General features: G+C 45.5%; 1 protein-coding gene across 1 annotated transcript in view; it reads right to left on the bottom strand.

Moving 5' to 3' along the window:
- Mylk3 (myosin light chain kinase 3) overlaps window positions 1–23,113 on the bottom strand; it is a 41,355-nt gene that overhangs the window by 7,651 nt on the left and 10,591 nt on the right. Inside the window, exons 3-9 of the mRNA XM_004664787.3 lie at window positions 20,478–20,901; window positions 15,505–15,959; window positions 11,397–11,502; window positions 10,789–10,882; window positions 10,218–10,327; window positions 8,910–9,051; window positions 2,437–2,507 (exon numbers count right to left, since the gene is read on the bottom strand). Coding sequence (XP_004664844.3) covers window positions 2,437–2,507; window positions 8,910–9,051; window positions 10,218–10,327; window positions 10,789–10,882; window positions 11,397–11,502; window positions 15,505–15,959; window positions 20,478–20,901 — 1,402 coding nt within the window. The remainder of the gene's footprint in view (window positions 1–2,436; window positions 2,508–8,909; window positions 9,052–10,217; window positions 10,328–10,788; window positions 10,883–11,396; window positions 11,503–15,504; window positions 15,960–20,477; window positions 20,902–23,113) is intronic.

The raw sequence follows: 23,113 nt of genomic DNA on the forward strand, positions 1-23,113 counted from the left end.
TTCTCTCTTTCTCTCTTTCTTTCTCTCTCTCTCTCTCTCTCTGGCTCTAACAAATAAATAAAAATTTTAAAAAGTTGTGCCTCAGGAGTGGAAAAGCGGTTCTTGGGTAGCCAAAATTACTTAAATGTTACAACAGCTTGTGGCTTTCTAAAGAGCCACAGTACATCTGTGACATTAAATTTCACACAACAACAGACTATAGGGAAAAGTCCGAGAAAGCTTATCTGGTGGGCTGGGGAGATAGACTAGAAAATATTGCTGTCCTCTATAAGACATGCATGGATGTAAAATAATTACAGTTCTCTCCATATTTTTTTTCAGTATTGGAAATTGATCCCAGGGCCTCACGCTGCTTACACAAGTGCTCTCCCACTGAGCTACACTCTGAGGGATAATCCCAGTTTTAAAACTTTATTTATTTGTAAGCACAGAGGGACAGGGGAGAGAAAGAGAGAGAGAGGGAGAGAGAAGGGCAGTTAGAGACAGAGAGAATGGGCGCATCAGGACCTCCAGTCACTGCAAACTAACTCCAGACGCATGTGCCACCTTGTGTATCTGGCTTTCCATGGGTCCTGGGGAATTGAACCTAGGTGCTTAGGCTTCACAGGCAACTGCCTTAACCACTAAGCCATCTCTCCAGCCAAGATTAGCCCAGTTTTAAAGGACATTATTTGGAAAAAGCATGAGGCAGGTTTACTACATTATAGATTAAGTGTGCCGATAGGAAGGGTTTTGTATTGTTGGTGAAATAGTGTCATTGCAAGGCTGAGATCCCTGAAGGGACAATGGGACAGTGAGCTTCCTTCTGCTGCTGTGCCAGCAGCAATGTGGGGCAGTGGAAAGTGCACCTTTCACCATGCAGCTGGGTAAGACTTCAAGGACCGGGCAGTGACCTCTGGCCCCTGTGGTTCAGGGTCTTTCCTAGAAGAAACAGAGGCTGCGCTCGGTGAGCAGCTCTACGTGCCTGTGCGTGAGGCTCTGCTTCTGCTGATTGTGGATGGTAGATGATGCCTACAGCTCAGAAGTAACAACGTCAAGTTCTTTATAAGAAATGGGCATCATGCCGGGCATGGTGGCGCATGCCTTTAATCCCAGCACTCGGGAGGCAGAGGTAGGAGGATTGCCGTGAGTTCGAGGCCATCTTGAGACTACATAGTGAATTCCAGGTCAGTGTGAGCTAGAGTGAGACCCTACCTCAAAAGAAAAAAAAAAAGAAGATACTTTAAAAATTAGGGCTGAAAGGAGAAAGTGAGTCGGGGGGGGGGGAATTAGCATGGGATATTTTTTTATAATCATGGAAAATGCTAATAAAAATTAAAAAAAAAAGAAAAACAAAAAAAATTTAGGGCTGGAGGGCTAGAGAGATGGCTTAGCAGTTAAGCGCTTGCCTGTCAAGCCTAAGGACCCCGGTTTGAGGCTCAATTCCCCAGGACCCACATTAGCCAGAAGCACAAGGGGCGCACGTGTCTGGAGGTCCTTTGCAGTGGCTAGAGGTCCTGGCGTGCCCATTCTCTCTCTCTCTATCTGCCTCTTTCTATGCCTGTCACTCTCAAATAAATAAATAAATAACAAAAAAATTAAAAAAAATTAGGACTGGAAAAATGGCTTAGCTGTTAAGCACTTGCCTGTGAAGCCTAAGGACCCCAGTTCAAGGTTTGGCTCCCCAGGACCCACATAAGCCATATGCACAAGGTTGTGCATGCATTTGGAGTTTGTTTGCAGTGACTGGAGGCCCTGATGCACCCATATTCTCTCTCTCTCTCTCTCTCTCTCTCTCTCTCTCTCTCTCCCCCTCTCTTTCTCTCTGTGTCTGTCTGTTGGTTTCAAATAAATAAATAAAAATAAACAAAAAATACTTGATTTATTTAAATATATATATACAATATTCATTTTAATTTACTAAAACTTGAAGACCTAACAACCTTTACTAGATGGGTTTGCACTGCCTATATGACATCTCATTGAAAATGCACAGCTGTCCTATGTTAGTAAGAATGTGTGTCACCACTGTACCAAGATTTAACTAATTCTGAGTGGCATCATCTTACCCTGTCACATACAGGTTTTCATATGTTATCTAGTGATATCTTAAGAGTGTAAAGATGGTGATGGATGTATTCTAGGGCACAGTCTGGTCCCAGGAGGACTGAAGAATTGAGAGCACTCTGTTCAGTAGTCTTTAACCATCATCCTCTCTGCTCAGACAGGTAGTTTGAACTACAGTTAATGCCACAGATTTTCAGGAGAAATGGAGTATGTGCCACAGACTAGTGCTACAGTTGTAACAAGCCAAAGCCACCAGCTTCTGCATATGACAACTCTTTTGTATCCATCACCAAACTCAGAAGTTGGATGGCTCTTAGGCAGATCACTATATTCACAAGAGCTACATAGTTTCAAGGGATTTTGTCAGAGTAGCCAGATAAATTCCCTTACCTTCTAGCCAGCCCAAAGTCAATGATCTTAATTTGGTGTCCTGTCTGGTTGACACATAGTATGTTTTCTGGCTGCAAGAGAGAGAGAGGGAGAGAGAGAGAGAGAGAGAGAGTGATCTGTTTATCTTGATTAGTAACCAAGGTAGTCAGTGGCTTGAAGTTTTTGTTGTTGTTGTTGTTTGTTTTTTCGAGGTAGGATCTCATTCTAACCCAGGCTGACCTGGAATTCACTGTAGTCCCAGGCTGACCTCAGCCTCACAATTACCTTCCTGCCTCTGCCTTCCAAGTGCTGGGATTAAAGGTGTGTACCAAGGCTAGTGTTGTGGTTTGAATGTGAAACGAGCTAGAGTGTGTCCCCATAGGCACATGTGTTTGAATACTGGGTCCTTAGCTGGTGGCTCTATTTGAGAAGCTTTTATTCAGTGAATTATTATGAATCATTGAACACTCTTATTCTATAGCAAAAGAGAATAAAGACATGGAAAATGAATTTTAGAAAGGAGAGATTCATAAGCTTAAAGCTCTGGAAAAGAAAACTGCAGAGAAAAACTATTTGCAATTGTTAGATAAATGGATTAAAAAGAAACCTCACTCTCTTCATGGAGACAACAGGAAAGGTGCCTGAAGGTAAGATTCCACACACTGACGGATCCAAGTGAAAATGAAAATTCTTGTGAAAAGAGAAAGCCTGCAGGGAGAATGCTATATAAGGGGTTCCCTGCTCAAATCAACTGCCTAGGGAAGTGTTTTCACAGATTCGGCAACCAAGGCACACAGATGCCACTACAGCTTCGGTCCAAGGGGACCAGGCTTCATTCTGAGCTGGTGTTAGGAACTGGCAGCATCTTCCACATGCTACTGGTTTCAGAGGCATGAAAGATGCAAGATCATGGGGGTCATGGTGTCTTCTCCACAGTTTCAAAGATCTGCTGAGGGTTGGCAATGTACAGCAGGGTTGGATTCCCTATGAGAAGCCCCTGAGAGGCCGTTGTGTGAAGTGGTAAAGAATAAGTCTAATTTTCAGTGGAAACCCCAGGGTATTGAAAATACCAGGACCATGGGATGCTTGCCAAGTAAAGATACAGGCTAGGAGTGGACCCAACCCAAAAGAGAGACTATGCATCCTCCAGGCAGCAGAACTGGAAGAGCAGATTTATCCAAGATTTTTGGGGTCCAGACAATTCATTCCATCAAGAGTCCCAGATATTCTTCAGGATCTGGCATTTTCCCTAGTGGAGTTCAGTTTTGCTTTAGTCCAATACTTCTGTGCTGTGCCCACATTTCTCCCTTTTAGAATGGGAATATTTACTGTGTGCTATTATGTGTTGGAAGTATGTAACCTGTGTTAAGGTTTTATAAAGGTGTTCACAGTTAAGAGACTGTCTTTAATATCAGAAGAGACTTCAAAATTTCGAACAGTATTGACACTGTTAAAGAATATGGGGATTTGGGGGCTGGAGAGATGGCTTAGTGGTTAAGGAATTTGCCTCCAAAACCAAAGAATCCTGGTTCAATTCCCCAGGACCCACATAAGTCAGATGCACAAGGTGCGGGGGGTGCATGCATCTGGAGTTCATTTGCAATCGCTGGAGGCCCTGGCATGCCCATTTTTTTTTTCTCTCTCTCTCCCTCTTTCTCTCAAATAAATAAATTAAGTAAAGAATATGGGGATTTTTGAAAAATTGGACTGAATACATTTTGCATCATGAACTGGCCATGAGCCTATGGGAGTCAGGAGTGGAATGCTGTAGCTTGAATGTGAAATGACCCCCATAGGCTCATACGTTTGCACACTTAGTCCCCCAGCTGGGGGCACTGTTGGGGAAGGTTTGGGGGCCCTTAAGATGTGGAACCTTGCTAGAGGAAGTGGGTCACTCAGGGTGAGACTTATAGCCCAGCCCAATTATCTGTGTTCTCTCTGCTTCCCAGTTATGGGTGAGGCGCACTCAGCCTGCTCCTGGCGCCACGCCTTCCCTGGGATGACGGACTGTACCCCTGGAGCTGTAAGCTGAAACAAGCCCTTCTTTATTCAAGTTGCTTCTTGTCAGGCACTTGGTCACAACCAGTGAGGAAACCAATATAGGAGGCCTGCAGCTCCCACGACCACATGTTCATAAGCTTCGGTTTCCCCAGCCTCTAAGGAAGGGGAGTGGCTCAGGGCAGACCGGTGAGGTTAGATATATAATGGAACCAAATGAAGTGCATCAATGAAAGCTCTGGGGAAGTAGAAGACTTTTCCCCTCTATAAAGGACACTCACTTCTCAGTGCCAGCTGCTGCTTACCAAGTAGGAGGCTAACACAGTTGTCAGAGTTTCTCAGTCCTCAGCAGAAATTAGAAATGTAGGGGTTGGAGATTAAGCTCAGTGGATGAGTGCTTGCTTATCAAGCATAAGGCCCTGGGTTCAGTCCTCAGCACAAAAAAATCACAAAAAGACCAAAACAAAAATAAAAACAAGGGAACTAGAAATTAGAAATCAACCATTGGGACCTCATGCCATTAAAAAGCTTTAATACAGCAAAGGACACTGTGAATAGGGCAAAGAGGCAACCTACAGAATGGGAGAAAATCTTTGCCAGCTATACACCTGACAAAGGACTAGTATCTAGGATATACAAAACCCTCAACAAAACAAATAGTGGGGCTGAACAGATGGCTTAGCAGTTAAGGCACTTGCCTGCAAAACCAAAGGATCCCAGTTCAATTCCCCCAGGAGCACGCACATAAACCAGATGCACAAGGGGCACATGCATCTGGAATTTGTTTGCAGTGGCCGGAGGCTCTGGTGTACCCATTCTGTCCCTCTCTTTCTCTGTCCCGGTCTCTTTCTGTCAAACAACTAAAATATTTTTTTAAAAAACTAAATAATAAGAAGTCAAATAATTCAATCAAAAATGGGCTATAGAACTAAATATTTATCAAAAGAAGAAATACAGATGGCTTATAAACATCTAAATACATGTCCTACATCCTTAGCCATGAGAGAAATACAAATTAAAGCTACTTTGAGATTCCATCTCACTCCTGTCAGAACGGTTGTCATCAAGAAAACAATGACAATAAATGCTGGCGAGGATACAGAAAAAAGAGGAATTCTACACTGTTGGTGGGAATGTAATTCTGATACAGCCATTGTGGAAATCAGTGTGGAGGTTCCTGAGACAGCTAAAAATAGATCTACCATATGACCCAATGATAGCACTCCTAGGCATATATTCCAAGAGCTCATCTCACTACCTTAGAGATATTTGCACATCCATGTTTATTGCAGCTCTATTCACAATAGCTAAGAAATGGAACCAGCCTAGATGTCCTTCAACTGACAAGTGGATAATGAAGATACGGTACATTTATACAATGGAGTTCTACTCAGCAGTAAAGAAAAAATAAAGTTATGAAATTTGTAGGGAAATGGATGAATATGGAAAAGATAATACCAAATGAGGTAATAACCCAGGCCCAGAAAGTTAAATTCAGCATGTTTTCTCTCATATGTGAATCTTAACCTGGAATGTTTAGATTTGTATGTGAGTCAGAGTAAAAGTCAGTAGCAGAGGCCAGTAAGCTAGAAAGGGGTATAAGGGAGGGAGGGCAGGACTCAAGGGGAGGGCATTTTTGTATATATGTAAGTAGAAGAACAGATTGCTGGGGGTGTATTGGCCCAGGTGAGATCAGGGGAAGAGATTCAGTAAAGGAAGGGTTGGGAGAGGGTTAATCAAAATTTAAGATATCCTGAATAAGCCATATAGAAACTTACTTCTTTGGATAATGGTTCACCCAGAAGCCATAGATTGTTAGTAGAAAAATTTCAATGCCAGGGTTGGGATACTACCTTCCAGTGAGTTGTTTGAATTGAGAGGAGCAGAATGGGACTGAAGGGAGGGAATTATCATGGTTTATTGTCTGTACTTAGAGAAGCTGTCAATAAAAAGTTTTTTAAAAATTAAATCTTGGGCTGGAGAGATGGCTTAGCGGTTAAGCGCTTGCCTGTGAAGCCTAAGGACCCCGGTTCGAGGCTCGGTTCCCCAGGTCCCACGTTAGCTAGATGCACAAGGGGGCGCACGCGTCTGGAGTTCGTTTGCAGAGGCTGGAAGCCCTGGCGCGCCCATTCTCTCTCTCCCTCTATCTGTCTTTCTCTCTGTGTCTGTCACTCTCAAATAAGTAAATAAATAAAAATTATAAAAAAAAATTAAATCTTGCCTGGCATGGTTGTGCACACCTTTAATCCCAGCACTCAGAGAGGCAGAGATAGGAGGATCGCATGAGTTCAAGGCCAGAGACTACATAGTTAATTCCAGGTCAGCCTGTACCAGATTGAGACCCTACCTCGAAAAACAAAACAAACAAACAAACAAACAATAAATAAATCTTAGCTGGGCAAGGTGATGCGCACCTTTAATCCCAGCATCTGGGAGGCAGAAGTAGGAGGATTGCTGTGAGTTCAAGGTCACCCTGAGACTACATAGTAACATCATTTGAGGTAAGCCTGAGCTAGAAGGAGACCCTACCTTGAAAAAATATATATATATGTGTGTGCGTATGAATATATATATAATATATATATTTATATATATACATTATATTATATACAATATATATTTTATAATAATATATATTATATAATTATATATAAATATATAATATATATTTATTATATATAATATGTATTTATTATATATTATATATAACAATATTAAAAACATTGGATATATATTAATCCCAGCCCTCAGGAGGCAGAGGTAATATATTAATTAATTAATATATTAATATTATATATATATGTAGTGAACATCTAATGGTTTTAAATGTTGACAGTTTGGGGCTGGGGACATCGCTCAGCAGTTGAAAGTGCTTGCTTGCAAAACCTGCCAGTCCTGGTTCAATTTCAATTTCCCAGTACCCATGTAAAGCCAGATGCACATAGTGGCACATGTGTCTGGAGTTTGTTTGCAGCGGCAGGTGGCCCTGGCATGCCCATTCTCTCTCATACTCATTCTTTCTCTCTGCTTGCAAATAAATAAACATATTAAAAAATAAGTGTTGACAATTTAGATAATTTATGATAGAAAATACCTGGAGGCCGGGTGTGGTAGCACATGCTTTTAATCCCAGCACTCAGGAGGCAGAGGTAGAAGGGTCACTGTGAGTTTGAGGCCAGTCTGAGACTGCATAGTGAATTCTAGATCTGCCTGGGCTAGAGCAAGACCCTACCTCAAAAAACAAAAACAAGGGCTAGAGAGATGGCTTAGCGGTTAAGCGCTTGCCTGTGAAGCCTAAGGACCCTGGTTCGAGGCTCGATTTCCCAGGACCCACATTAGCCAGATGCACAAGGGGGCGCATGTGTCTGGAGTTTGTTTGCAGTGGCTGGATGCCTTGGTGTGCCCATTCTTTTTCTCTCTCTGTCGCTCTCAAACAAATAAAAATATTTTTTAAAAGGTGTGTTCTACCATGCCAAGCTGTTTGATTAATTAAAAAAAGAAACAAAACAAAATGACAAAAAGCAAACCCTGGAGATCTGGGGTCCATTTCCTGGTTCTGCAGCCCTAGATGAGGCCATTCCAATTCCCAAACCTCAGTGTCTCAGTCTTTAAAATGATAACAACCACCACTTACTTGGAGGGTTTGAGGATAAAATTACATAATATGCAAGATAGACTTTACAGCTTCCAAAGCAAATCTCAGATATTAATTTTAATAATGTAATATTACTTTAATAAATAAGTTTAATAATGTAATATTAATGTTATGATGAAGCTATACAATTCACCAGATTAGTATAGGGAAGGTGTGTAAAAGCCTCTTTATATAAGGTCCAGAAAACACTGCCCAATGGAAATGCGGTTTTAAACTGTTTAGTAGCCACAGTAAAAAAGTAAAAGGAAACGAGAAAAAGTCTGTAACATTGTTAAAATATAAATTATGGCCATACGATAAAATCCACCCTATCTTGAAAAATTGAAAAAAAAAAAGATGCATTGAGTGACTCCCACTTTCCCCACTTTGTGTAAGTTTCTGTACAGTGTCCAGTCACTCATATAGATGACCTCACGGAGACTGGGTAGGAAGGACTTCTACTGTGTATCTGCATTTCCTGTGTTTGTTATTCGCATATGTTCCTTTCTGAACTTTCTCAGGGTGGCCTTGAACTCACGGTGATCCTCCTACCTCTGCCTCCTGAGGACTGGGATGAAAGGCGTGTGCCAACATGCCCAGCTTCTAAAACTTTAAAAGACATTTATAAAGAAAAAGATCCTGGTCACTTAATTTTCAAATGGCAATTAAAGAGGCCTAATTATCCTTAAGTCACAAGAAGAAGAACACGGACTTAGAGAGGCAGCATGGCAAGCCTGCTCCAGCCTCCAGAACGAGGAAATGACAGCCGGGAAGGGAAGGCAGGACTGTCCTCTGTCAGAGCTCTTGGCGAGAGTGCACCAGAAGCTGGGGACAACTGCCACAGGCCAAGGACAGAACTGACCTTGAGGTCCAGGTGCAGGATGTAGTGCTGGTGGAGGTAATGCACGCCCTCACAGATCTGCCTGGTGAACAAGATGACATCCAGTTCCGTCAGGTGGTACTTCTCATCGGTGATCCGGTCGAAGAGTTCCCCCCCATCCACGCTGCCAGAGGAAAGAGGGGAAGGCACTAGACGGAGCACAGGGCCAAAAGTGGCCTGCCCAGGTAAACCCATGGTTGGATAGACCCCTCTGGGAACCATGGCTGGTGACACAGGGCTGCTGCCACTGCCAGCTGAGGTTTAGTTGGGACTTTTGCTACAGCGCAAGGTCTGGGATGGTTTTCCTTGCTGATAATTCACACTCTGGATAATCTAGATCAGGGTTGCAAACTCACTTGCTGGAGGATAACTAGTGCCTACATGCAAAGAACCCTAAATGAAAGCAGGTGTGGTGGCCCACGCCTATCCTTACTCCCAGCACTTTGGAGGTAGAGGCAGGAAGACAAGAGTTCAAGATCCTCTTCAGCTAAGTAGCAAGTTCAAGGTCAACCTAAGCTACCTGAAGTCCTGTATCAAAAAAGCCAAAGTAATGCATAAATTAAAAATTAAAAAAAAAGAGGGCTGGAGAGATGGCTTAGCAGTTCAGGTGCTTGCCTGCAAAGCCTATGGACCCATGTTTTCAACTCTCCAGATCCCACCTGAGCCGGATACACAAAGGTGAGGCAAGCGCAATGTCGCACGTGCCCACTAGGTGGTGCAAGTATCTGGAGTTCGATTGCACTGGCTGAGGCCCTGAGGTGCTAATTCTCTCTCTCTCTCTTTCCCTCTCTCTTGATCTCTCTAGAATAATAAAATAAAAGAAGCCTAGGGCTGGAGAGATGGCTTAGCGGTTAAGCACTTGCCTGTGAAGCCTCAGGACCCTGGTTCAAGGCTCGATTCTCCAGGGCCCACGTTAGCCAGATGCACAAGGGGGCGCATATGTCTGGAGTTCGTTTGCAGTGACTGGAGGCCCTGGTGCACCCATTCTCCCTCCCTCTCTCTCTCTCTCTCTCTCTGCCTCTTTCTCTCTCTGTCACTCTCAAATAAATAAATAAAAATGAACAAAAAACTTAAAAAAAAAAAAGAAGCCTAAATGGGTAAATTAGACTACATGTGAAACTAAAGTTTTTGTTTATTTTTGTGGTACTGGGGATTGAACCCAGGGCCTCACACATATTAGGCAACCACTCTACCACCGAGCTACACCCCTACGTCCAGTGTCTTTCCACTTTTGGTAGAGCTCATCCCCAGCCTGAGGAGAAGCCACTGCCTCTCCTCTGAGATACTCACTACTCCATGATGAGGGTGAAGCTATTCTTGCTCTCAAAGGCATCATAGAGCTGGATCAAGTTCACGTGGCTGAGCTGGTTCATGATGTTGATCTCGTTCTTCACATCCTCCTTATGGAACCAGAGGCAAGAGGGTTTCCAAGAAAACAGGTCAGGAAGAGGAGCCAGCTATCTCTCTCAACACACGTGCGCATGCATACACACACACACACACACACACACCTTATGCTTCTCAAACTACATTGTTGCAACAGAAAGAACCTTGGTTTATCCCACCCATCTCACAGAGAGGAAACCAGAGGCTCAAGAAAGAAAAGGCCTTGAGGTCTAGGGTCCTGAAAGCATGCTGGTAGAGTGTGGCCGCGATACCCACATACGAAGCTCAGGAGAGTAAGGTCACCTACTGAATGCAGTGTGGTTGTCATGGCAAAGAGGCAGGAAAGGAATGGAGTTCCCTGTGCAGAGTGGAGAGCTCAGGGGCAGTGGGGGCTCGGCTAGGGGGTCTGTGAAGGAGGTCAAGGAGTCTGGATCTTAGCAAGAAGGATCTGGCTGGCCTGGGGCTGATGCCTCACCCGGTCCTTGGAGCTCTTCACTTTGATGATCTTGGCTGCCAATATGAGGCTTGTAGATCTCTCTATGCACCTGTGGACCTGGCCAAACCTGCCCCTACGGAGACACAGGGACACCAAAGGCTGAGAGTGTGAGAAGCCCACTGCATGCTGGGGAGGGGGCACTTCTCCCCTCTGCCGTACGCATATCATGTGACCCATTTCCACCACAAAGTATTATCCTACTCATCCTTCACTATCTGTGGCGTTTCCCAAAACCTAGAAGATAACTTCTTCACCACTCATACCGTGTAGTCTGGCCTATACTCTAAGAAGAACCCCCCTTCACCCGACTACACATGGGCTATCCTACACCTCAGGGAAGACCCCCTCGCCCACACTCCACACCACATGCACTGGCATGCACCCTAGAGGACATCTTGCCCACCATGCCCCTGCCAGCCCTCCTGCCATCTCTGGGAGGTGCATCCCATGGTCCACAGTGCAGGCCTCCGATTCTTCTTTTCGCTCACGCATGGGGCTATCCTGCTCCCTAGGGATGCTCCCATTTATTTTCCCGTTTTGCCCCACTGCTCCAGTCCCTGCCCCTCACAGGGCAGGGGTACACCTACCCTCCCAGGACTTCATGCTGGGACACTGTGTAACCAGCTGAGATCAGGGTGTCCTTGACACTCACCACCCGGTGTTCAAAAGGAGCTGGGGGGGCCGTGCTATCATCTGTCAGGAGACAACAAGGGACCTGTGAGCCTTCCACATGCAGCCTCCCATCCCAGAACCGCCAGTCTTCGCTTGGGCTACCTGATGGAAAGCCTCTTACAGCCCCGGTACTCGAAAATGGTATCCAGAATGACCTCATTGGAGCTACCCATTTGGCAGAAAAGAAAACTGAGTCTCCAAGAGGGGAAATTCAAGGTCACACAATAAGACAGTGACAGATGGGATTTAAATCCAGATCTACTGGCCACCAGAACAGTATTCAAGGCAGTAAACCCAAGCCTGTTTATAAAATCTAGGCAGGGATCCTACGGTTGGACCAGTGCAGCCTGCAGGAAACAGTGCACACTGAGCAGGGTCAGAGCTTGCTTGTTTTCTTTTAAAAAAAATTATTTATTTATTTGCATGCAGAGAAACAGAGAAAGAATGGGCATGCCAAGGCTTCTAGCCACTGCAAATGAACTCCAGATGCATGTGCCCCTTGTGCATCTGGCTTATGTGGGTCCTGGGCAATTGAACCTGGGTTCTTTGCCTTCACAGGCAAATGCCTTAACACCTAAGGCATTTCTCCAGCCCTCTTTCTTTCTTTATTCTTTATTTTTAGAGTGGGGAATCAGAAAATGTACTCGTGTTGACATAAACTTAGGGGAAGAACTTCCAAAGCCTAAGTCCTGAGCTCTGATCGATCAGAGTTTTTATAGAGAGTATGACAATCTGACATCACCTTGAATTCTTTACACTAATGGTGGATTCCAAGTTTCTAAGGTTACATGATTTGGGGGCACAAACAGAAAATCTCTTAGTGATAAATCAGTGATAAGGAAGTACAGATGTAGAACAGAAAGTTGTTTATTCAGAGGTGTTTTTTTTCTCATGGTTTGGTCTTGTATCAGATTGACCCAAAATGGAACTCAGTGGCACAGTTGTGCTGGGTTATGATAAGAACAGGAGGGCTGGAGAGATGGCTTAGCGGTTAAGCGCTTGCCTGTGAAGCCTAAGGACCCCGGTTCGAGGCTCGGTTCCCCAGGTCCCACGTTAGCCAGATGCACAAGGGGGCGCATGCGTCTGGAGTTCGTTTGCAGAGGCTGGAAGCCCTGGCGCGCCCATTCTCTCTCTCTCCCTCTATCTGTCTTTCTCTCTGTGTCTGTCGCTCTCAAATAAATTTAAAAAAAAAAAATAAAAAAAAAAAAAGAACAGGACAAGGTTATTTACCTTCTTTTCAGCTTAGAATCTAAGGTGTTTGCAAAACACTCAGAGCAGTGTTTTCTTTATATATATATAATTTATTTATTGAGTGAGAGAAAGAGAATGGGTATGGCAGGGCCTCCAGCCACTACAAATGAACTCCAGATGCATGTGCCACCTTGTGCATCAGGCTTACGTGGGTCCTGGGGACTCAAACCTGGGTCATTAGGCTTCGTAGGCAAGCACCTTAATCACTAAGCCACCTCTCCAGCCCCAGAGCAGTGTTTTCTAAAGAGTCTAACTTTTTAAAATGCCTTTAGTGCCGGGAGGGGTGGCATATGCCTTTAATCCCAGCACTAGGGAGGCCACCCTGAGACTACATAGTGAATTCCAGGTCAGCCTGGGCTAGAGTGAGACCCTACCTCAGAAAAAACAGATAAATAAAATAAAATGTCTTTAGTGTGTGTGATCATGTTTGTGTGTATGAACGTGTTTGCGTGTGTGAGCAATGGCATGTGGAGGTCAGCAGACTTTGTGGGGGCTGGTCCTTATCTTCCACCTCATTTGACATAGAGCCTCTCACTCACATCTTGGTTCATGAGCGTCCAGGGAATTCCCCGCTCTGCCTCCCTTCTCGCCATATCCATGATGGGATTACAGAAACCCACACGGCTTCTGGGTTTTACTTGGGGTCTGAGGATTCAAACTCGGGAACTCAGAGTCGGGTAGTAAGTGCTTTCTGCACTAAGCCATCTCCACAGCCCCCTGGGGGTGTATCTTTAAAGGTCTGGGAGCTCTATGTGAAGGGGCAAGTTGGGTATAAGAGGGCGACAGAAAAATGAAGATAACCCCCCTCTCCTCCCACCCTTGGGCTCCTGTCAGCTGACCTCAGCTAGACACCAGAGGCCAAGCAAGTCTGTTGGTGAGACTCCTAACAGGCAGCTTCTAGGCCAGAGGGTGGGGGTGGGGAGCAACAATGATGTCGAGAGGAAATAAGGTCGCCAGAACTTGAGAAGACAAAAAAACCAATGTGGTTTAAGCTTGCTTGCTTGCTTTCTCTTTCTTTCTTTTTTGGAGAGTCTTGCTCTAGCCCAGGCTGGCTAACCTGGAATTTACTCTGTAGTCGCAGGGTGGCCTTGAACTTATGGCAATCCTCTTACCTCTGCCTCCCAAGTGCCAGAATTAATGACGTGTGTCACCATGTCTGGCTAAGGTTGGTTTCTTTTTAATCAGGTAGTATGGCCATTTCATGAAGTGATAAAGGAATGGAATGGAATCCAGGATACATACCAAACATAATACTATAAGCCAGTTTGTGCATGAAGATGTCAAGGCTCAGGATGACATTTGTTCAAGGCTTATCCCAGGAGTGTCCAGTCACTCTCTGACTATAGGGAGTACCCAGAGCACCACAGACAACCTCTGGCTAAGGAGGGTGACTCCATGGCTGGACCTTTATGGTAGGATAAGGACATCTTCCATCCCCATGGTATGAAAAGCAAGCCAGAAGCTCAACACCTCCACACTGTTGCAGATAATAGTGATAATAGTTGACAGTGACTCTCTCTCTCTCCATATATGTGTGTGTGTGTGTACACACACACACACACACATACATATTTAAAATTTTTTAAAATATTTTATTTATTTATTTGAGAGAGAGAGAGAGAGAGAGAGAGAAAACAGGTGTGCCAGGCCCTCTATCCTCTGCAAACAAATTCCAGATGCATGCTCTACCTTGTGCGTCTGGCTTTACATGGTTACTTTGGATTTGAACCTGGGTCCTTTGGCTTTACAGGCAAGCGCCTTAACGGCTAAGCCATCTCTCCAACCCTGTATTTTTAATCTATCTTTACTTATTTATTTATTTATGAGGAGAGAGAGAGTCAGACAGATAAACATTTCAGGGTTTCTTGCCACTTCAAATGAAGCCCAGATGCATGTACCACTCTGTGCATCTGGCTTTATGTAGGTACTGGGGAATTGAACTCAGGCCAGCAAGTTTTGCAATAAGTGCCTTTATCTGCTGAGCCATCTCCGCAGCTCCAGTTGTGAACTTCTGATTCTCGTGCCTGGGATTGCAGGTATTTACCTCCACACCAGAAGTTTTATGCAGTGCTAGGGATCGAACCTAAGACTTTGTCCATGCTTGATAAGCACTCTACCAACTGAGCTACATCACCAGTGACTGTTTATTTACTTACTTACTTGAGAGAAAGAACAGACATGCCAGGGCCTCTTGCCACTGCAAAAAAACCTTCCAGACACATGTACCACTTTGTAAGTGTGGCTTCACATGGGTATTGAGGAATCAAAACTGGGCATGCAAACTAAGAAAGTACGATCTCCCTAGGCCAGTGCCCCCCACACTTTTTTTTTTTTAATTTTAACAAGGGCAAGGGCCTTTCCTGTCTCAGTGAAAAATGATGCCACCAGGTGTGGTGGTGCATACCTTTAATCCCAGCACTCTGGAGATGGAGGTAGGAGGATCTCTGTGAGTTCGAGGCCACCCTGAGACTACAGAGTGAATTCCAGCCTGGGCTAGAAAGAGACCTTACCTCGAAAAAAAGAGAGAGAGAGATGCCTCATTGAGCTCTCACTGCAAAAGGATGCCAATGGTGAAAGCTTAAGGCAGGGAAGTTGCCTTAAGAACCCTCACCAGTTGGGTCACATGGGTCCCCACCTACCAGTCACCACAGCTGGTCCAAATTCAGCCCTTCACTCTTCTCCCTGGACTCACATCATCTAACCCTGCAAGCTGTAGGAAGGCCCACCCGCTCACCTCAGGTCTGTGTCAAGTGGGACCACAGCCTCACTTACCCAGAACCACTCTGCAAGCCTCAGCACCCAGGGTCCCTCCTACTTCAGTTCTCCCAGAGCCATTGGCTGCACAGTCCTCCCCTGGTTCAGGGTGCCCTGCTCCTGGGCCTGTGTCTTGCTGCAGGCCTGTGGTCCCAGAAGACTCATCTTCCTCAGCCCTTGTGGCCGAGCTTGGTCCCGTGTCAGGCTTGGCCTCAGGCCCTGGCTCCTCCTCTGCACTTGCGCCCCCATGGCTGCTCCTCTTCAGCAGTGGGGGGAATGGTCTGACTCCTTCAGAGGTCTGTCCCCCCAACTCAGTTCCAGGAGTTTCAGGACAGCACCTGGACCCGCACGTGTCCTGCTCATCCGGCTGGGCAGCTGCTGGAGCTTCCACAGGTGCAGTGGGTCTGAGGCTGTCCTCTTGGGTCATAAGCAGCTTTCCAGGACATTCCATCTCTTGCGCATGGAGGGCAATCCTGGGCAGAGAGAAATATGGCTGTGGGATTAAAAGTGAGGCAGTCTTGGGGATGTAGCTCAGTGGCAGACAACTTGATTAGCATGTTTGAGACTCTGGTTTCAACCCTTAGCACTGTACACAAACAATTCCTGACTGAGGTTAAAGGCAAGATTCTGGAGTCAGAGTGGATTAGGGCTCAAGGACCTGCTGCTGTCGCTTCTAGACAGAGATGTCAGCCTGTTTTATCTGTAAAATTGGGATGTTTTAATAGTAAGACAGCTTGTGGTTTGGAACCAGCAGATTGCAGTCACTACAACCTCTGGATCTCTGGCCATTTCTGCCAAGGCAAGACAATAGAAGAAAGATCTGCTTAATAACAGACATTGTGCTTACTCGCAGGATTTTACTGGATGAGGGTCTACAGAAGGCTCCAGACAACTTATGGTAGAAATGGGCAATACTAGATGCCCTGAGATTTTTTAAGCCTGGCTCTATACCAGGAAGACTGCTGTCTATAGGCGGGACATGTGGTTTCTGTCCACCCTCGTCTGGCCTCAGATTCCTTTTCAGTGAAAAAAAAAAAAAAAAAAAAAAAAGCAGGAACCTGGGCTGGAGAGATGGGTCAGCAGTTAAGGTGCTTGCCTGCAAAACCTCATCACTCAGGTTCAATTCCCCAGTACCTGCAGAAAGCCAGATGCACAAAGTGGCACATGCATCTGGAGTTCGTATGCAGTGGCCCTGATGTGCCCATTCTCTTCCCCCATCTCTGCCCCTCTCTGCTTGCAAGTAAATAAAGTATTAAAAAATTGTTTTTAGAAAAGCAGGAACCAGGATGGAAAGATGGCTTAGCAGTTAAGGCACTTGCCTGCAACACCTCACAACCTGAGTTTGATTCCCCGGTATCCATGTGAAGCCAGATGCACAAAGTGGTGCATGCATCTAGAGTTTGTTTGCAATGGCTAGAGGCCCTTGTGCACTCATTCGTGCTCTCTCTTTCTCTATCCTTGCAAATAAATAAAACATATTATTTTTTAAAATTTTTATTTATTTATTTGAGAGCAACAGACACAGAGAGAAAGACAGATAGAGGGAGAAAGAGAGAATGGGCGCGCCAGGGCTTCCAGCCTCTGCAAACGAACTCCAGACGCGTGCGCCCCCTTGTGCATCTGGCTAACGTGGGACCTGGGGAACCGAGCCTCGAACCGGGGTCCTTAGGCTTCACAGGCAAGTGCTTAACCGCTAAGCCATCTCTCCAGCCCAAAACTATTATTTTTAAAAAGCAGGAACCAAATCAAATTTCACACTGAAAGCCTCAGATTAGAAGTGCTTGACTAAAATCAAACAACTGTTATAAAAGATTGGACTTTCTATTTGTACTGGGCCCACTTCATTCATTGCTACTACCTGGAAGCTGGGGTCCTGGAACTTGTGACCCAGCTGGAGGTTAAGAATGCCCCTGAACTGTTAGCAATGTTAGCAACATTGTGGTATGCTGTATTGACAGTAGGAATACATAGTTTCAATCCCTTTGAACAGCCAGCCGTGGTGGCGCACGCCTTTAATCCCAGCACTTGGGAGGCAGAGGTAGGAGAATTGCCGTGAGTTCGAGGCCACCCTGAGAGTACATAGTGAATTCCAGGTCAGCTTGGGCTAGAGCGAGATGCTACCTCAAAAAAAAAAAGAGAGAGAGAGAGAGAGAGAGAGAGACTAGTTAGAAAGGAGTTCAGTGGAGGGAGAATGGTGACAAAGGAGGGAGGTGAGAGACGATTTATGATCAGGGTACATTGTGTATACTTGTGGAGGTTGTCAATAAGTGTTTTTTTGTTGTTGTTGGTTTTCTGAGGTAGGGTCTCACTCTAGCCCAGGCTGACCTAGAATTCACTATGGGGTCTCAGGGTGGCCTCGAACTCACAGCAATCCTCCTACCTCTGCCTCCCAAGTGCTGGGATTAAAGGTGTGCACTCCCACACTGGCTCAATAAAAGTTTTTAAAAAATAAAATAAAATGATGTGATTATAGTGGAAAATGTGAATATTTATCAAACAAGTAAGATTTTCCATATGTTCTAGCAACTACACTTAAAATACATATCCAAGAAAATTGAAAGAAAGATGCCCAAGAGCCCAGAGTGGTGGCACATGCATTCAGGAGGCTGAGGTAGGAGGATCACCATGAGTTCAAGACCACCCTGAGACTACATAGTGAATTCCAGGTCAGCCTGGGCTAGAGCGATACCCTACCTCAAAAAAAAAAAAAAAATAGAAAACAGAAAAGAAAGGTACCCAAGAGATACTTATACCCTTGAGACAGGCCAGAAAGACAGGAAAATTTATGAAACATGGCAAATGAAAGAACCTCCCACTCCAGAATCTGGTTGGGATTCTGAAACCATAACACAATGGATAAAACAGACATAGTGCCTATTTTCCTTAAGACATCTCAAACAAGGATGATAATAACGACAAATTACAATTTTGGCCACAATGTGCCCTTGAGTTTAATTGTGTTAGCATCTTCTCATCCCTAAATCTTAACAATGTACCTCACAAAACCACCTTACAGATTTATTTACAAAAGGAAATCCCTTTAAAAAAATATTTTGGGGACTGGAGAGATGGCTTAACGGTTAAGTATTTGCCTGAAAAGCCTAAGGACCCAGGGCTTGTGAGGACACAGCCTGACTATCTGTGATACATTTGGGAGATGATTTAACAATTTGTCTCCAGTTAAGCACTGGGTAGGAGGCAGAAATCCTTTGAACATCGCGCCCCTTGCAACCTAGGTATGGGTGATGGTAGGGGATATCCAAGCTAAGCCACCCCAAACCTAGCTCAGGCTTCATTCATACCAGACCAAGAGACCCAGGAAACTGTGGCAAGCCAATTTGTGGAGGAGTATGTAAGTGGTTAGATGAAAAGACCAGCAGCAGCTGCTCCTCTCTTTGGTGTCCCCCTCCAGGGGGGCATGGGATGTCCCCAAAGCCGCTGTACGCAGCTCCACACTATATTTGTTGTCTAGTGTTTCCTTACACACAGCACAACCACACCCATGACAGACATTTCCAATCACTCGCAGAACTCAGTGCTGCCAATTTCAGATAAGCTTCCGGTGTCTGCACCAGCAACCTCTCCTAATCAGAGCTGAAAGCTTGAATTCCAATCTCCTTTCCTCAAAATGCTCTCACATGTTAGAGAAGGAAGAGTATAGGGTGAGCTCTCCGTCCCTTGGGACTTGCTGCAGGCCTGACATTCTGCTCAGGGCCGGCACCTGAGATGAATATCACTTCTCACTGGGAATCTTTTTGAGCCCCTAACAACTTCATGGAAAGTTCACCCCCCCCACCGCCACCCTGACTCCAGATTCCACATTTAAGCCCTGGCCTAGATCCTGGGACATCTGCCAGGAATTTCTCCTCCCTACTTGTCAAGGCTCCTGGAAGGCTCCTGTTTCCTTCCAGAACAAAGGCCAACAACCACCGGCACTTCTCTGCCAGTCACCACAGCAAACAAACGCTAGAGAATCTCTCTGTGCTGGGGCTTAGGGTCTCAGTGATAGATCAGGGCAGTCCAGGGCAGGTACAGAGAGCATCAGGCCCCTCTGAGAAGCCTCAAAAGCCTTTTGCCATTCCCAGACTGCCCTGAGTGCCAGCATGTGCTGCCCACAGGGCTGATGAATACAGACAGTGCTGGGCATTCAACAGGTCCTTAATTTTCCCAGTGCCTGCCTAACAAAGTCTTAAAGTTACATCCTCAGAGTAGAGCAACTGCCGTAACTCCATGTCCACAACCACTGATACAAAGCCCCAGGCTTGACTGCCCCATCTCTCATCACTTTGTTTACGACTTAATTAAATGCCAGTCCAAGAAAGCAGATGTGTGGTGATTCGGCAAACAGATTCAGCAAGCTGGTCTCAGATCCCAAGCCTGTATGACTGTGGCACTCTGAGCCTAAATTTCACCATCAGTAAAATGGAAAATAGGCATACTGGAAGGATAAAATGATTAGATGTTTGTAAAAGGCTAAGCCAGTGCTTGACATGTGGTAAAGTGCTCTGTGAACCCCGTCTGCTATATGCTGTGATTATTAGGATTATTTTGTTATTGTTTTCAAGGTAGAGTCTCACTCTAACCCAGACTGACCTGGAACTCATTCTGTAGCCCCACGCTGGACTGGAACTCATGGTGATCTTCCTACATTAGTCTTTCGAGTGCTGGTATCAAAGGCACGCACACCATGCCCGGCTATTATTATTGAACTAAGAGGTAGTAACTCTCAACTCTACCCCATAGCAGTTTAAAAAAAAAACATCCCCAATGCCTAAGTCTCACTCCAGAAATCAGTATCTCTAGCCATTGAAACACTTCTTTAAAATGTCCTCCAGGTAATTCTTATGGTCATCAGGTAAGAACAAGTCCTCCACGCTCCCAAATACAGGGTCTTCCCCTCATAAAATTAGCTCAACTCTATGCATATAGTGGTCAACCAACACGTGTCATGCAATCAATTCCTCCCCTTGCCCAGCAAGAATGTTTCTTACCTCGGAAGTTCTTCTCTAGCACCGTGAGCTGCCGTGGCTGGAGTTACTGACCCTGGGGGCTCAGGGCTGGCTGCTGAACTCAGCCTCATGCCCTCTTCTGAGAGCCAAGGGACAGGCTTGCTGGATGATGTTTCTTGTCCTGCATTGAGTGCCACCTGCTGGTTGGTGAGGGCCTCACTGACCTTGTCGGGTTCTGTAGACAATTCCGGGTTAGTCCTAGGGTTCTCACTGGATGTCTCAGGAGCTCTGGTTTCAGTTTCTGTGGGTGGCAGTAGGTGGCCCGGGGGTACGTCATCTGGGCCAAGAACTCCAGCTTCCTGCCCCAGTGAGGTGCCTGCCAGAGTGAGGCCGGCTCCCATCCCCGAAGTGCTGATGAGAGGCAGTCGCCCCACTATCCCGGCTGGAGGGTCCCCCCTCTGGCTCTCTATAGAGAAGAACAGGCCGGGAGAAAGAAAATGCAAGGAGTATGCAAAAGGCCACTCACTGTACATTTATAACAGCCAAAGACTGAACATAACCATATGACCATCAGGAGGATGTGTAAACCATGGAACATCCACATAGTGGAGTGTGGAACGGCCATTAAAAAAATGAAAAGTAGCCGGGCGTCGTGGCGCACGCCTTTAATCCCAGCATTCGGGAGGCTGAGGTTGGAGGATCGCCATGAGTTCAAGGCCACCCTGAGATGACAGAGTTAATTCCACGTCAGCCTGGACCAGAGTGAGACCCTACCTTGAAAAACCAAAAAAAAAGAAAAGAAAAGAAAAGTAAGCCGGGCATGGTGGCGCACGCCTTTAATCCCAGCACTTGGAGGCAGAGGTAGGAGGATCGCTGTGAGTTCGAGGGCACCCTGAGAATACAGAGTGAAGGTCAGCCTGGGCTAGAGTGAGACCCTACCTCGAAAAACCAAAACAAGAGAGAGAGAGAGAGAAGTTAGTCGTCAGGCATGGTGGTGCATGCCTTTAATCCCAGCACTCGGGAGGCAGAGGTGGGAGGATTGCTGTAAATTCAAGGCCAGCCTGAGACTAGAGAGTGAGTTCCGGCTTGGCCTGGGCTAGAGTGAGACCCAACCTCAGAAAAATAAAATAAAATGAGAAATTAATATCTCTGTATGCAGTTATCTCAGAATATCCTATAAATGAAAAGGCAAAGCATAGAATGGTATGAATGGGAGCCTGTCTGAAGATGTATTGACCATATTTATATGTGTGTGCATGTGTAATCACATGTAATGTGGTTTACATAGACTGAACATCAAAGGAAAGAGAAAGACTTTTTTGGGTTGTTTTTTTGGTTTTTCGAGGTAAGGTCTCACTCTAGCCCAGGCTGACCTGGAATTCTCTCTGTAGTCTCAGGGTGGCCTCGAACTCACAGCGATCCTCCTACTTCTGCCTCCCGAGTGCTGAGATTAAAGGTGTGCGCCACCATGCTTGGCAAGGGAAAGACTTATTTTGCAGGTGTATGTGTGGCATGTGTGCTTGTATGTGTGCTTGTGTGGGGACATGTGCACGTGTAAGGGGAGGCCAGAGGTCGACATCAGGTGTTTTACTCGTTCTCCATCTTACTCTTTGAGACAGGATCTACCGCTGAACCTAGGGCTCACTGATTCAGCTGAATTTACTAGCCAGAGAGCTCTGGGGACCCTTGTCTCTGCCTCCCCAGAACCAGGATCACAGGAATGCACCAGCAGACTCAGCATCGATGTGGGTTTGGAGATCTGAACTCAAGCCCTGACACCTGTGCAGCAAACACTTTACCCATTGAGCCGTCACCCCAGCCCAAGACTAAAGTTGCTTTTTGTTTTCTTTTTTTGCTTTTTGAGGTAGGGTCTCACTCTAGCTCAGGCTGACCTGGAATTCATGATGTAGTCTCAGGGTGGCCTTGAACTCACAGCGATCCTCCTACCTCTGCCTCCCAAGTGCTAGAATTAAAGGCATGTGTCACCATGCCCAGCTTTTTTGTTTTGTTTTATTATTTTTATTTACTTATTTGAGAGAGAAAGAGGCAGAGAGAGAGAGAGAGAAGAGAGAGAGAGAGAATGGGCACACCAGGGCCTTCAGCTGCTGCAAACAAACTCCAGACACATGTACCACCTTGTGCATCTGGCTTACATGGGTCCTGGGGAATTGATCCTGGGTCCTTTGGCTTTGCAGGCAAGCACCTTAACCACGAAGCAATCTTTCCAGCCATGTCTTTTTTTTTTTTTTGTCTAGGCAGGGTCTTACTCTAGCCCAGGATAACCTGAAATTCACTATGTAGTCTCAGCCTGTCCTTGAACTCACATCAATCCTCCTATCTTGCCCACTCCCCCTGAGATTAAGAGTTTATGTAAGACTAAAGTTTTTGAAATGGTTACACAGAGGGAGAAATTGAGACATAGGGAGAAAGGATAGAAGCCAGACTTCTCCTAACATACCTTCTTTTATCAATTTGACTTTGGAATCATGTAAATATTAACGCAAAATTAACCTTTTAAAAAAGCAATCTAGCTGGGCACCGTGACATATGTTTATAATCCCAACATTCAAGAAATGGAGGCCAGGAGGATCAGAAGGTCAAGGTCATACAAAGTGAGTTTGTAGCCAGCCTGGGCTATATAAGACTCTAAATCACAAAAAGCAAAACGGTTGGGCATA

The sequence above is a fragment of the Jaculus jaculus genome, chromosome 1 (assembly GCF_020740685.1).
Source record: "Jaculus jaculus isolate mJacJac1 chromosome 1, mJacJac1.mat.Y.cur, whole genome shotgun sequence".
Classification (NCBI taxonomy): domain Eukaryota; kingdom Metazoa; phylum Chordata; class Mammalia; order Rodentia; family Dipodidae; genus Jaculus; species Jaculus jaculus.